General features: G+C 35.3%; 1 protein-coding gene and 1 long non-coding RNA gene across 3 annotated transcripts in view; one reads left to right on the top strand and one right to left on the bottom strand.

Moving 5' to 3' along the window:
* The first annotated feature begins 1,967 nt into the window (after positions 1 to 1,967).
* LOC111610368 overlaps positions 1,968 to 14,946 on the top strand; it is a 69,624-nt gene continuing 56,645 nt past the window's right edge. For both annotated transcript variants that reach the window (XR_002753634.1, XR_002753633.1), the window contains exons 1-3: positions 1,968 to 2,050; positions 2,755 to 2,823; positions 6,703 to 6,846. This is a non-coding gene — a long non-coding RNA (uncharacterized LOC111610368). The remainder of the gene's footprint in view (positions 2,051 to 2,754; positions 2,824 to 6,702; positions 6,847 to 14,946) is intronic.
* The window catches only part of rtn4r (reticulon 4 receptor), a 52,774-nt gene continuing 44,911 nt past the window's right edge, over positions 7,084 to 14,946 (bottom strand). Inside the window, exon 2 of the mRNA XM_005801003.3 lies at positions 7,084 to 9,152. Within this exon, the coding sequence (XP_005801060.1) occupies positions 7,771 to 9,152 (1,382 nt within the window). The 3' untranslated portion in view covers positions 7,084 to 7,770. The remainder of the gene's footprint in view (positions 9,153 to 14,946) is intronic.

The following is a 14,946-nucleotide window of genomic DNA, read 5'->3' as shown; positions in this document are numbered from 1 at the left end:
ATATATATCGGTGATATTACAATCATAAACTCTAACAGGCAAACATTTGATGATAGTAACAGAAATAGAATGCAAAATAGCAACAGATGGAGAATTGTGGAGATATTTGATTGAAACAAAGACTGATACACTTTGAGAATTTAGTATGCAGACCAGCAAGCAAACTTTTTTAGACCCTCTGTCGAAGTACTCAGCAGTGAGCAGTCTAAACTTTCACTTATAAGCCTTCGCCTTTAGCCATAATATCAAATATTTCAGTCACATTCACTGAAGCTAAAAAAAAAAGTCTTATTACTCATGATCAAAGGTGGCTGTTTTCTGGAAGAGACATCGTGTGTCTGCCAGAATTTGCATTCAAGTTGAAGGCAGGTCATTTTCAGTGAACAAATAGCCATTGAGAAACAGGCATGATCATGTTGTTCTTGCTGCATTTTAAGATATTTTACTTTTAAGAAGAGTTAAATGGGAAAATGTTGTGGATGAAAAATCTAAATGTGAAAAATCTTGTTTTACCCAGTTAATGAGGATTACCAAGTTAAAAGGAAAAAAAACTTTTTAGCTCAAGCAGTATAAATAGATGTTGTTTTTTTTGCTCTTCCCTAATGGCTTATCTTCACACCCATCCGCTATTTGTCATTCAGTCTCTCCATGAAAACATATGAACCAACAGTTTTATAAGGTACACTTTTTCCCTTTGGAACTGCCTCAATTCTCAATGGCTCAAAGTTCAAAAGGGTATCAAAACATCCCTCTGACAGTTTGGTCCATAGTGACATGATAGTATCTCACATGCTACATATTAGTTGCTTGTACAATCATAAAAAAAATATCCCATTTGGACTGATTCTATGGGTGCTCTATTGGATTGCAATGTGGTGACTGTGAAAGTCACTACAGTACAGTGAACTCATTGTTCACTTCAAGGAACCAGTTTGAGATGATTTGAGCTTTGTGACATTGTGGGAGTTGCTATCTAAAAATGGGTACACTGTTGTCATAAAGGGACGGAGATGTCACAATGTCACATTGGGTGCTGAAGCACACTCAAAGTGCTTACCAAGAAATTTGCAAGTAGTAGGATTAAATATTTTTTGAAGAAAATGTAATATTTAAAATCAACTTTTTGAGCTTTATATCATTTTAAAATGTTATCCCCTCATTGAAAACATACTTGGAGTGTTGCTTTGATCCTTTCATGCATGCTTGAGGAATCCTTGAATCTCCCGTGGCAGCCATTTGCCTCCTGTTTTCACAAAACTCCTCCTTTGAGCTGCGGTCTCCTTCCTGGTGAACTATGCACCTGCTGGCCGTATCATACAGACTGCTTCTCAGTCCAGTTCTCCTAAGAACAGTTGACAACATAATAAGAAGCATTGTTGTGGTGTGTCAGAAAGAGTAGGAGATTCTTAAAGAGACAGAGGCCCAATTTCAAATTTCTTTTAAATCATGTGTGATATATAGAGCATTTTCAAAACTGAAGTTGACTTATCAATTGTGTTATAAAATGGCTCTACATACATGGAAAATACATTATACTGACTTTTTAAAGGTTTGGAAGTGAAAACATTTTTGCTAGATACTCCAGCATAATTCTGGGGAAGTGAGAAGAGTCAGTACGAGGAAAGTTCCCATGAAATTTGCAGAAGTTTAATAATAAGATTTATGAACCATTTCTTTTTAGATAGTGTGGTGAGGTATTGCAAAGGTCCAGTTGAATCAAGGTAATTCAGAGGAATGTGGTGCACCTAAAAATGCCCCCACATTATTTTTGGTTGTTATATCATTTTGAAATATTTTCATATACTATCTATTTAATTTTTTCAAAAGATGAATAAATTATATTTTGTTAGAATTTTTTGTAATGTTATTCTGCCTGTATTTGCATTGCTTTACTGGGGTTGAGATGTGGGCAGTAGCGGCGAAGCGGAACCTTTATATAGGGATCGTTGCTTCCGGGTTGGTTTTGTGGCGGACTTCCTGTTTACCTCAGACACAATCTGAAGGCAGAGTTTCCGTGGTCTTCGCTGAATCCCGTTTTACTATTCTTCAGGTCCTTTCACAAAAACTGCTCTTTAAGATGTTTGCCTTTCATTTGATCATTTGATAGCACTGTGATAATAGTTGCTAATGGTTGTAGGTTTTTATCAGCCGAGGTTTAGATTGACAGGAAGCCAATCTGCACCGGGGAAGTCTCACGGGGTGAAATGATTGAAAGACCGCGATATCTTACTAACTCCGGGTTTTAAGAGTTTTATTTTGCATGTGTTAGAATAATATTCAATGAATGGTGCTTGGTGTCTTATAAAGTAGCTAAGAGTCTGAGAGTAAACTGAGTCTAGCTGACTTTAAATTTAGAGAAACTATTCTTTGTTCATGAAGCGTGGGAATTCAGAGGTTAAAGTTGAAATGATGCCATGTTAAATTCTGTATATAATGTTTGTAAGTCTTGTAATTCTGTTTTGATCAGTATTAAATAAGTTTGACCAGTTAATCAGCAGCTTAGTGCAGTAAAACGTTATAAATAGTTGATTTATCCTGTTTAATACACTATACTTTGGTTGTCTTCATCTAAGTGAAGGATGATGATGTGAAAATGGGTAAACGGTAAACAAGGTTTATAAAAAAATAGGTAATGTAAAATATTGATATTGTATACTATAAAAGGTTTGTTGGCTAACAAGTAAATTAGTATATCTGGACGCTAAAGGCAATGCTTTTTTCATAATTGCTGAATATTGTTTTACTATTCTTCAGATTGTGTACATCACAGTCCTGACACTTGGGACCTGTAACACGAAGGAACAGCGAGAAGTGGGCAAGCAGGTGAGTCTATATACGAGTTTATGCTTTGCAGATGTGGAAGACAGTAGATGAAGCAATTTGCTTTAGTCAATCCAGCGGAGATTAAAAGTGTGTGAGCTGCCAAAAATCAGGAGGGATTTGTAGAGGAGAAGTAAGTTCTCAAATCCAGATTCTAATGATTTCTGAACAAAACATTCATTGAGGCGCCTTTAGCAATCTGGCAGTGAGCTGATGTGTGGAGTGGGCTTTAATAGCAGCAAAAATAAAGTTTTGGAATCACCCAACCATAGTCCAGAGCTAAAATAAATAGAAAGTATGTGGGATCACAGGAAAACAGCAGTGCACAAGAAATCACAATCTGACAGATTTGGAGAAGTTTTCCGAAAAATTAACATCTTCCTATTGAAGAATACTAAATGTTCAACTTGAATTAAGAGGTGCTTTCAAGTATTAGTTGACATGTTGGGACACATACAAACAGTTTATTTTATTCTTCCTTTATACATTGTTTTTATATTGAACTGCATATTGAATCTTATACACTGGCAGTGGGAAAGGTTCTGAAAGTGGGAAAGGTCTCCTTTCTGACATGACAAAGCACAAAGTTTCACTGTGTAACACTTTTTAAATGTAACTTTGGTAGTGGCACCACCAAGGTGATATAATGCTGAGAGGTTGAGAGAAGGAAATATTCATATTCTATCAGGGTAAGAATTTTTTGTAAGGCTGTTGATAAATCACAATAAGTGATTTTCATCTTGTTTGTTTTTATGTATTTAGCTAACCCCTTTGTAATTTCCCAGAGGTATTGTATAAACAGCCTATTTATTGAATTTTGTTTGAAAAGGAAATAATAAATGTAAAACATAATAAAAGTCTCTGTTTATGATCTGATCATTTACAAATATGTATTTACTGTAGTTGATGTTGATTTATCAAACTGATAAATCCTATATAATATAGGTGTTATGTTATGCATGTGTTTTTTTTTATTGTGCTCTGCAAATCTTTTTCCCATTAGCAACCATACAAATTACCATTGAGCATTTGCAGTTGTACATGTTGCATGTTTACTAATGTTTTTTTCCATGATTATCTAAATTATGTTTGAGGAACCAATCAACGTGGCCAAAGGGTAGCTGTATAAATTAAGGACAAAAGAATAAATATATTACATATAAGGCAAAATTGTGGTCTTTCACTCGTTTGATGAGTGACAGCAAAAAAAACAACAAAAAAAAACAGATGTAAATACTTGTAAAATATTTGATGTTATCAAAAATATAAGGTCTATAATAAATAAGATCCTTAATTAACTCATTTAAATTGTCCTTTGATTCCAGGCCAATTGAATAAGTATGTTTTGACAAAGAATGTATGAATTTAATTGTCTTTTTAATGTATAACTTTATCTTTACTGCTATGTCATGTTTGTATTTATCAAACTTTTTAAATACTGATGTCACAAGATAGCTAGCATGGTAACCAGTATAAAAGCCCTTTTTAGGTACAGTCCTGTTTACCTTCTTATGTATTTCTTCAGTTTTTGATTTTTTCAGGTCTTACAGATCATTACCCATACCACATACCAAACAAGACATTCATATTCTAAAGTAATATCATGTAATGTATTAAGGAAAAAGTATTTCCTAGCTATCCTGGTTCTAAGTGAAAATAAGTTAGGATCTTGAGTTGTTTTGTGGTTTATTGTTTTGTTATTATTAGTATTATTCTTAGTATGAGTCTCCTCTTCAAAGTCTTAAAGCCAGGCTTGATTTTATCAGAATAACAAAAAAAAAATGCAGTGCAGTAATGGGAGTTTTGGAGACTAACAGCTGGTTGACTAGTAGATGAATATTACTTCTGACTGAGAAGTTGCAGTGATTTCTTTGGGTACTCCCTCCATGCCTATTGGTTACTGAAAGATTTCAAATGTTGTTCCCTTCCAAAGTGTCACTTGATTTCCTAGATCTGACGGAAAACTCTACTTCATTGATATACTCTCAACAATAGAAACAATTTTATTTCATTGTATTTTTTTAAATATATATGAAATAAAAATCTATTACTTATTTAAGTTTGCTTTCAGTCTGTATAAAACGACTACTGCTTAAAACAGCTGGATAGATGAAGTTAAGTCTAGCTGAGTTGCAGGCTGTATTGTTCATGTAGCCATTTTAACATATGGTTGCTGCGGGACTTGGCTAAGGATCTTCCCAGCCCCTATTTTTTTTATGAAACTCTATGTAGATATACAGAAGATGCTTGAATGAGTCATGTGCAACTACTGGTATCTTTGAAGGATGCAGCTCATATATGGATACAAACCCCAATGAAGCTATTTTTGCTGGGGGTTGGGACTGTGTTATTTTTCCCTGTTGTTTTCTTCCCAAAATCAATTTTCGCAGGTTCTATTACTTTATACCCCTAATTGACAACATCAAAAAAAGCTTCAGGTCTTTGTGTGGACCCAGTCTTCTAAAGATTTCTCATACAGCGAGATAAACTGAGCATTGTTGACAAGTTCTCAGCATAGATTAAAGCACACTGTAACTACATTGTCTCAGCCAGTGGACAGCCCAGCATGGATGTGTTTCAGGCGATTTGTCCCGGAAGGGATGTTTCATATGAAGCATTATGTTCTAATATCTCATACTAGTTTTTTATGCAATGCCTTGAGGGTCTCTGCTGCTCCGATAGTCAATGTTTTGATGTAAGATGTCATTTTAAAAATATTTCTATGTAATTTTCATGCACACTTACATAGGATGCACTGCATTTGCAATGTATAAACCTCTAATCATATTCTGAATTTTATTTAAACTTCCTGGGGCAAATCATTCTGTGTCATCACATTTCATGTGCAGCACCTATTTAAAACTAGTAAACATAGTGGCTGGGTCGTTGCTGACATTGAACTTTTTTGAAACATCAGTGATTATAGTATTTTTTTTCTGCAGTTTATAGCAACATCAATATCAAGAGAGCAAGAACACAACCTAGAGATGAGAGGGATCAAAGAGGACTGCTACTCTAATTCTAACAAGACCAGCTTTTTTTCCCATAATACAGTAATTTGGAAAATATGACTCCAGAAATCTAAAAACAAAGTTACAATGTGTTAATCTGCTCCCAAACCTTTTTATTTCAAACAATAAATTATTTTACCCTTCCACCTATTTGTCCTACTGCTTCATAAATTTGAACTGGCACTATGAACTCACAAGCAAGTTGTTTCTCACCACAGTACAAGAACCAATATTATTTTCATAGGTACTTCCATGAATTATCAAAATATAGTCATACATTTGCTCATATATAATTTTATGTAATTAGTTTTTGGAAAAAACATTGTCGTATACATTTTTTTTAAAATTCCGTTTCTCATTCCCTTTTTGCCAGTTGACTCTTGTATAATTTGACATATTGACCCCTGATCAAACCAAGATAACTTTTAGACGACCTCCTCAAAATGTCCTTACTGTATCAGTAAAATATAGAACATTTCACTAATCCACTGACATCCAAGCAGGTGTTAGTACTGTCAATGATTTGTATATTAGCATTGCAAGTAATGAGCAAGAAAATAGAAAAAAATATATATTCAAACCTATGTTTGTGTGCATGGCTTGGAAAACTGTAATATATACAGTATTTTGCACATTATTTTGTTGCTCTAACAAAGCTGAACTCACCCTTGCCAATGATGGTCTCAGAGAAAGAGTGTATTCATCAGTTTTTCCTAGAAATAAATGAATTATCATACTACTATGTGATTAAATATTAGATTTTTCAAGGTGTAATTTTTTCAGGTCTAATTATAGTGCCAATAATTTTCTTTAGACAAAGCTTAAAGAATATTCCTATCCTGCTTCCTAACCATGATGCTCTGTTTTACAGGTCAACGAATGTAGTGAATAATGTTCCAACAGCTCTCCCAGGATGGCAGGGGATATCTGAACAAAGTTCATGCAGCATGTCACATGTGACAGACAGAGGTAGACTGAAGAAGTCTGCCTTTCACTATCAACATTTTTGCAGAAGGTAAAAATATTTAAATTGTTAGAGAAAAACTCAGATGAGTACGATTAACAAAGTAAAATGCATCTCCAATGATACAGTTTTTCAAGTCATACATATAAAAATGGCTGTACTGACAAAAATGGCCAAAGGGCCATCGAATGGCTTACTAGGCCAATGGCTGAAAAAAATCACAGAAAACAGAACAACATATATCAAGTGTTTTTGGTATTTCAGAAAAATACCACACAAATAAACATCTATGAAATAAGAACTTTTATTCATAATATATTCATACTTGTACACAAGTAAAATAAAATGCATATCTATGATTCCATTGCAATCCCCAGTGAATAAAAGGACATCATTCATTTCATAAATGCTCCCCATATATCCTTTCTGTCATGAAAATATAGAACTAAAATTCAGGGGAGGCAAAACATTTGTTTTTATAAACATAAAAAAGAACATTACAACAAATGTATGACTTTGAATAAATAATGAAAGGGGATTGTTTTTTTTTCTTCTTTAAACAGACCAAACATTCTTTGTGTGCATTCTGTCTCTGATTTCCTGTATGAAGCCTTTTTCCCCACCTTTTTTTGTCCTTCATTTTGTCTTCCTGTGGTCTGTCTAAGCAGTAAAAGCTTTTAAGGGGGAAAAAGGAGGATTCTCCGAAGTGTATCTTAGACACAGTACAGTTGAGTACATAGAGAACAAACAATTTTGGGCACCAAATCAATATTTACATTAGATCTGTAGTGTTCTGTAAAGGCATCCGTTTCTTTTATTGTACTCTTTTCATTATTGTTTGTCTCCAGCAACGTTGGATCAACATGACTCCTTGCTTCTCAGTCACTGTCTGTTGTAGGCGTCACTGGATCTTCTGTATCATTGTCATTAGCATAAACATTCTTAAATCCTTTGTGCAGAGTGTTATCAGGAGTCCTAAGACATGGCTAGAGATATCCAAATCATGGGAATGATGAGAAAGTGCAGCACTTGCAAAGTAGAGCTTTGACTTTTACTGCAGTGGGAATCCAATTTTGTTTTTCTGGAACACTTCTTTTTCTTTTTGTTTGATGCTGTAGATGATTCTGGATTCTCTATGAATTCAGGGTTTAGGTTTTCCAATGTCTTGTCCAGGTTGTTGGATAAGGTCCCCAGTGGCCCATCATTTTGCTTATTCTGGGTCTCATTTTTTGTTCTTTCTTGCTGCTTGTATTTGGTCTTGGATATGTTCTCCTTTTCCTTAGGGGGATTATTAGTGATCTGGCGACTCTTTCCAGAAAGGATGGAGGATTTGTCATTATCTCCAAGACAACACTTGGGAATGTTGTCGCCTAGAGGGCTTTCAGTTGAGGAAAATTTCCCAGACTGTGCCTTGGAGTTAAAGAGAGTTGTCTGGATTTGTGATGTTTCAACACATCCCTCCAATTCTTCACTTTTCAGTTGTTTCAGATCCTTTCCTGCCAGGAACTCTGGGACATAGCACTCTAATTCTGAACTGGAGCCTTTGAAACGTTTGAACCAATCCCACAAGGTCCTCGCACGGCAGTCACAAATCCACTGATTCCCATTTAAGCGCAAATACTGAAGGGAAACCAGAGGATCCATTGTCTCCCCAGTCAAGACAGTAATGTTGTTGAAGAACAGGAACAAGGATTTTAGTTTTCCGAGATCACTAAAAGCCCTGGGTTGTACAAAAATTACCTGGTTCTGGTGTAGCAGTAGCCTGTCCAGATTTATTACGCCACGAAACATGTTGTCTGTTACTATCTTGATCTTGTTATTATGCAGGTAGAGATAAGTGAGATTGGCAAGGTCCACAAAGGTGTCATCATGCAGAGTGCTGATGTTATTATCCTGCAAGTAAAGATACTGGAGAGAGAACATTCCTCTGAAAACCCCAACAGGGAGCTCTGACAGGCCACACCTGTGAAGGTGGAGGGTGTGCAGCTTAGTTAAACCCCGAAAGGCCGTTGGGTTAATGGTGCGGAGGTTGCTGTTATCTCCAATATCCAGTTCCTCCAGTTTTTCCAGACCAAAAAAGGCTCCAGCCTCGATGTAGGTTATGTTGTTTGAGTAGAGCCAGAGAACAGTAAGATTGTGGCAAGAACTGAAGCTAGTGGACCTCACCACTGTCAGCTTGTTACTCTGGAGGAATATCCGTTGGCTCCGTACAGGAATCACTGTAGGAATCGAAAACAGTCCTTGTTGTTGGCAAGCCACAGTGGGCCTGGGCTCACTGTAGCACACACACTTGGCAGGGCAGCTGTCAGTTTGAGGCAATAGGTTCAGCCACATCACCAGGAAAAGGAGTCGCCCCCCTGTGGAGACATTAAGAAAAGACACAAGTGAATCAGTAAATATTAAATAAATATAACCTGGAAATCTGTAAAAAAAAAAGAGAATCTTGGAAAGTGCACACACAAAATAATAAAACAGGCAACCTTTCAGTGCTCCCTAGACAATAAATGTGCTATTTGTCTCTTTTGAATAAGTGTCAGCTGAAATGTAATAAAAATCAAGCAAAATTCCAAATATTCTTTTGAAATGAGCTCGATGTTTAACACGAAAAAACAGAACAGTTAATCCAGTTTAAAAATTGATTCACTGGATGTTTTAGCTTTGATGTTGTTTGGATTGAAAGCAGCAGGAGTCCTCTCAACTGTTGACTCATTTTGAATTGGGTGGGTGGCTGCTGTATGGAATTAGCTTGATCTAATAAGGCAGACATAACTAATGGTGTTTTAGTGTTCCTGACGCTGACATTGTGCCTGATAGTGGGAGAAAAATCACCATGCCAAGCAGAAAAAAAAATGAAAATTTGATAGTGGTACCAGGTAGCCAGAACCAATAAATTATTTTGGATGGAGCTACATTATGCCACCATTACCCTTTATTTATTATATAAAGTCTCAGTGTTAGGGTTTATATTCAGGAATGACCATAAATTCTTACCACATAAAGGGAGTATCTTGAAATTTTTTAAACAGAATATCAAATAGGTTTAGAAAGGTCATGCTAGAAGTCAATGTAACTTAGTTTATCCTCAGCAGATTATGTGGAAGATGGAAGTAGCTCTGTTGTAAAAAAAAAAAAAAGTTCCACTAAAGTGGCTTAAACTTACACTCTTGATATACTGTGCAGATCACCTCTTATGGGGGTATATAAAGACATCAATAATGTTTAATCTGTGACATTAGAAATATAAGCAGATCATAGATGTTCATTTTCTCACAATAAAGATGTAATAGACTGTTTTTGCATTTATCAAATCCACTGCTCCTTTATACTAAATTGTTCCAACTTTTATCTTCATAAAAATGCAACTCATCAGTTTTCCTTTCTGAGCAGTACATGTAACACATCCTGCATGATATTTTCATAAAAAATTGTAAAACAAGGTTTTAGAGTTACCAGATGATATGAATCAAAATCAAATAATTAAAGATCAGCTTCTGTGTTGACTCACTATGTTGTGCCAGAATCAGTTTTAACAACTAAAGAAAAAAAATGGCTTTATCAAATTTCCTTCAATCTTTACAATATAAATGATCAGACTTCGATATTAAACAGCATACAACGATCCGCTCTGATATTACACTGCTGTCCAGCTCAGTAAGAAATGAACATTATCTACAACCATTTACACATCCTTCATGTACAGATGAAGATGTCAACATGTCACAAACTGTGATAATCATACAACGGGAGATACTCCTCCAATTCTCTGAATCCCGTTCAACTCCGGTCCTTCCTCAAAATTTCCAATCTTCGCTCCAATACACATGTAAGGAATTCGAGGGATGGCAGGCATGACAGGTGGTGAGAGTGGGGAAAAATGCATGAGCTCTACTCATCCCTCCTTACATCGCACTACTCACCCCCCTCTCATTCGCCTGCAAAGTGTTGTGGTGCAGCTTATCTCTGGACCTTGTTAAACGGGGCTCTGGTGTGGCCTGACAGCAACCCTCTGCTGCACTTTCCTTCCAGCCTCCCTGCTCAGCCGTCAGACTGCCACCAGAAAGCTGTCAAGACTTTCCACTCTTTCTGCACCACAGCACTTTTCCCTCAGCACTGACTAACAATAGCGCTATTTTACCTCACAGCACGCTTCGTGTATCTCCTCTGTCGTCTTCACTTTTTTCTCCTCTCTCTTTTCTGCCTGTTCATTAGCAGTTTATTTCACCTGTCATTGCATGGATTCCACAGAACGAAGCAAAATATGTCTTGTTTTTGTTAGAAACTGTTAAATGAAAGAAATAATCCCTAAATGTCGACAAACCCCCAATAATTCTACTGATGAAATTGCGTTATTCTTTGAACAAAATTCTAGTATCCAAACAGAAGCCTTTATATAATATTAAGATTAGATCCTGTATGGTTCAATCTGCAGTAATGGTTTTCAAACTGTTGCACAGGTGGTTTTGGGGCTGCCTTCTGTGGTAATCTGAAGAAATGTTTGTATCTATGATATTTTGATGGCAAATATGAACAAAGTGATCCAGTGGTTATAGACACACACAAAACAACAAAACAAAGTATGTTTTAACACAAAGACAGATCATAAACTATAGCGTGAAAAATTTATTGTCCATGTTAATTCTTATACTATTTTGCTGTAACATATTCAGCGAAGGAAGCTTTTTTTGGTTCCAATTATAGACAACTTTTTGTTGCTTGGCAGCGATATTGGATTTGGTGGTAATGGTTCATGTGAAACACATCCAATTTTCTCACATGTAATTCTGACTTCGAGTGGCATGTAAAAATGAAATTCATTACTGAACAACGTTCTTCCACCAAACATGCAACATGTTTGATTTTATTTAAAAGAAAATCTGAAGGAATTAAATAGGTCGCTGCCATGAAGCTGTTTGAAAATACAATATCAATGTGGTGATATTTGGAGACAACTTTTTACTGTGGTGGTACTCATAAGATGACAGATTTAGGAGTACATAAAGTAGGCATAGCCCAGTTACCAGGATTAAGGTACACCAAGGATTTAAAAAGTTTCTAAAACAACTATAATGTTTTTTAATCATTTATTGAGTCTTAAGTTCTTCTAATTCAATGCTAGCAAAAGTCTCTGAGTGACCCATGTGTTGTCTGGCTGTATAGAGTTTCTCTGGGCTGACTCTCCCTCACCTGTGTCAGTGCTCTGTCTGCTAAACCTAGACATTATTTCCTTGTATTTTTGAAACAGAATGAAATTCTGGATTTTTAGGAATATGTTTAGTTGAAAGAAACTGACATGTGTACATTAAATTATCTTGACTTGTGACTGAGTGAGTGTTAACACTATCAACAAACAAAATGGGGTTCCAAGTCTCAGGTCATGTGTCAATGTATCAAATAAAAACATAGTTATTTGTTATACATAACATTGCTGTATGTGTTTTTTGGCATGGAATAGTTGACATTTTCTGCTTTTAATGATGAAAAGTAGCTTCTTTGTGTTAACAGTGTGATATTTTCACAAAGTTCAACATACCTTTACAATGGTGCAGGTAACCTGCTTAGGCTACTAATTAGCAATATGGTACTGATTGATTTCATCACTATTAAGTTTCCTTGTCTCAACTTACATTATGTGGAAAATAAATATATTTATTTTAACATTAGCAGAATTGATTGCTGCTGACTGCTTTCAAATCTTCTCTTTTGTCAAAGTACAGCTGAAAGTAGATCCTTCCCACTCTACCATCAGCCTCTTTTCTTCAAGACACACAATTGTATTACAGCAATGTCACTTTGATTAGAAGCAGAAAAATATATTTTTTTCTTACTAAGTCACAATTCTAATCTTTTCATCTTCAAGTAAATCATGTTGCATCTTACAAGGTGTTGTTAATCACTGCTGAAGTCACTGCATCCTGTTGCTGGCAGCCTATTGTGCCTCACAGCTTCATTCAGATTAGCCCACCGTAGTGACAGAGAGCAGCATTGCAATTACTTGACGGGTTTCTATTTGCATGAGAACAGGGGAGGACTTCATGTGAAGGACAATACCAACAAGTTTACAACGTTTTAATACAATATTTCACATTAAATACAGATTTATACAGCCCTGCAACCGACTCAAGCATTAAGTATTATATTTTTTATTCCTTTAAGTATGTTAAACAAATTGTATGATGGAAATACTCTTGAAAATTTTCTATTGCATGGAATGGTTTGATCTTGGCTCTTCTTTGCTTCATTTTCCATTTGAGATAGTTTCACTTCAGAGTTGGATAAACTACTTATTACTGCTGCACAGATTCAAGCTTTGGTAACAACTTAATAAAGACAACACTTTCTTGTGTGTCTATAGATTAGTTGCTTGTACTACATGTGTATCTTAGTTGATTTCTAAGTACTCACATATCTTATGTGTTCACATTGAGTAAAACAATTACGCACAAGGAAGCTAACTTTTAATATGCAGAAAAAAAGCACTGCGTAAGCCATTTTTCTTAGAGAGGGATGTAACAATACATCCATCTTACAAGACTAACATGATTTGGGCAATATTATATATTATATATTGTATTGTATATTGTATCTCTTAATGTATTTTTTCGTCTACATTAAGAGATGGTTCTAATGCCAAAAATGCACAGAGTATATTGCTTTTTATATCTTCACAAATAGATTCAAGGTTTCAGAAATATCAAATTTTATTTTATATAATCCTTATAAGCATACTTTATTTTTTATTAATCACTCTAAGCAGTTGGGGATTTGAACTACTAACTATGAAAAACTGTGAAATGGCCCTTTTCATGGGAACTAGTAGGAAGCTCCAAACCAAATGTAGACTTTGGTCTTATTAGCAATTAACTGTAAGCTAGTTGCAGTAGCTTTCATTCTTCCTACAGTTTTCAGTTTTATTCCAGTTATTGCAATAAAGTTTTATTTGCCCCTGATTGAGAAATTAAAGGCACATTGAAAAGGCACAAACACTACAACAATTAACAGTCACAGAAATACACATTGTGATTTAGTCTTTCATTGTCTTATCATTTATTTTTCTAAGTACCCAAACGATTTAGAAGTTGGCAGGGGACTTCCTTAATGCTTTTGTGTTGTCAGACAGTCTTTATGTCCGTAACTATATAATATCAAACCCAGTCGCAGCAATCAGGATCGTAATAAGAGGGTTAACCGGTTTTATCAACAAAATCAAGCAAATCAAGGCTACTTCCTGCCAGGAGAATAATATGGGACTTAAAATAATGTATTAACTTCAAACAAAGACACATACCGACAGCAACTAGATAGTACTTTCAAAGACTCAATTTAGACAAAAAATACTCTGCAGCTTTAATATATAGTGCTCTAATCGGCACTCTGTTGATATATTTCAAAGGTACACCTATTCTTTAAACAATGGAATACAGTTGACTCCTGGTAATTGCAGGGGATACGGACACCACCACACAACTGGCAGAAATTTACCGTACTTGAGACCTCCTATTGAAACACCTGTAAACAGATATAACTCAGTCTACATTAATACGCAAAGTGGAAACTGTCATGGCACTAGTTGAGAAGCTAACATCCATGGCTTTCCTTATCTCTGCTCTTGGGTGTACAGTCAATCAGCCACAAGAAAAATCATTGGGGCTCTAATGTGTAACATAATCTTGCACTACGGTATTTCAGCTTCCCAGGCTGCATTTTCTTTCAAATATTTTAGGTATGCTTCACAAAAACATTTGTGAATAGACACATTTTCTACGAAAGACTTGGAGTTATGCTTCAAAGAAAAATCTGTGAATAGGTGAATCCACAATGATGAATAAGCAGGGCTCAACTGTAAATTTTTTTTTTTTATTGCTATTCAGTACTGAATGAGTGATACATATATTTTGTAGCATCACATATTTTAGGCTCATTCAGTAGCAATCATGATGTGAAGTTAAATAATCAAATAATTTTTTAAAAACAATTTAATACTTATTCTCATTCAGCAGCAAATCGTCACATTATTGCCTTTTTCCAATTTATTGCATCATGTTGCTATGAATAAGATTGTAACAAATTAAGAACTAAATCAGACCTAATTGTAATTAAGTGGTGAAATGACTCGTATCAAATCTTTGTTTTTGGGTTATTTATCTTTTATGT

The sequence above is a fragment of the Xiphophorus maculatus genome, chromosome 12 (genome assembly GCF_002775205.1).
Source record: "Xiphophorus maculatus strain JP 163 A chromosome 12, X_maculatus-5.0-male, whole genome shotgun sequence".
Lineage (NCBI taxonomy): Eukaryota > Metazoa > Chordata > Actinopteri > Cyprinodontiformes > Poeciliidae > Xiphophorus > Xiphophorus maculatus.
Note: the sequence above shows the minus strand (reverse complement) of the source record. Positions and strands in the feature narration are given on the sequence as shown.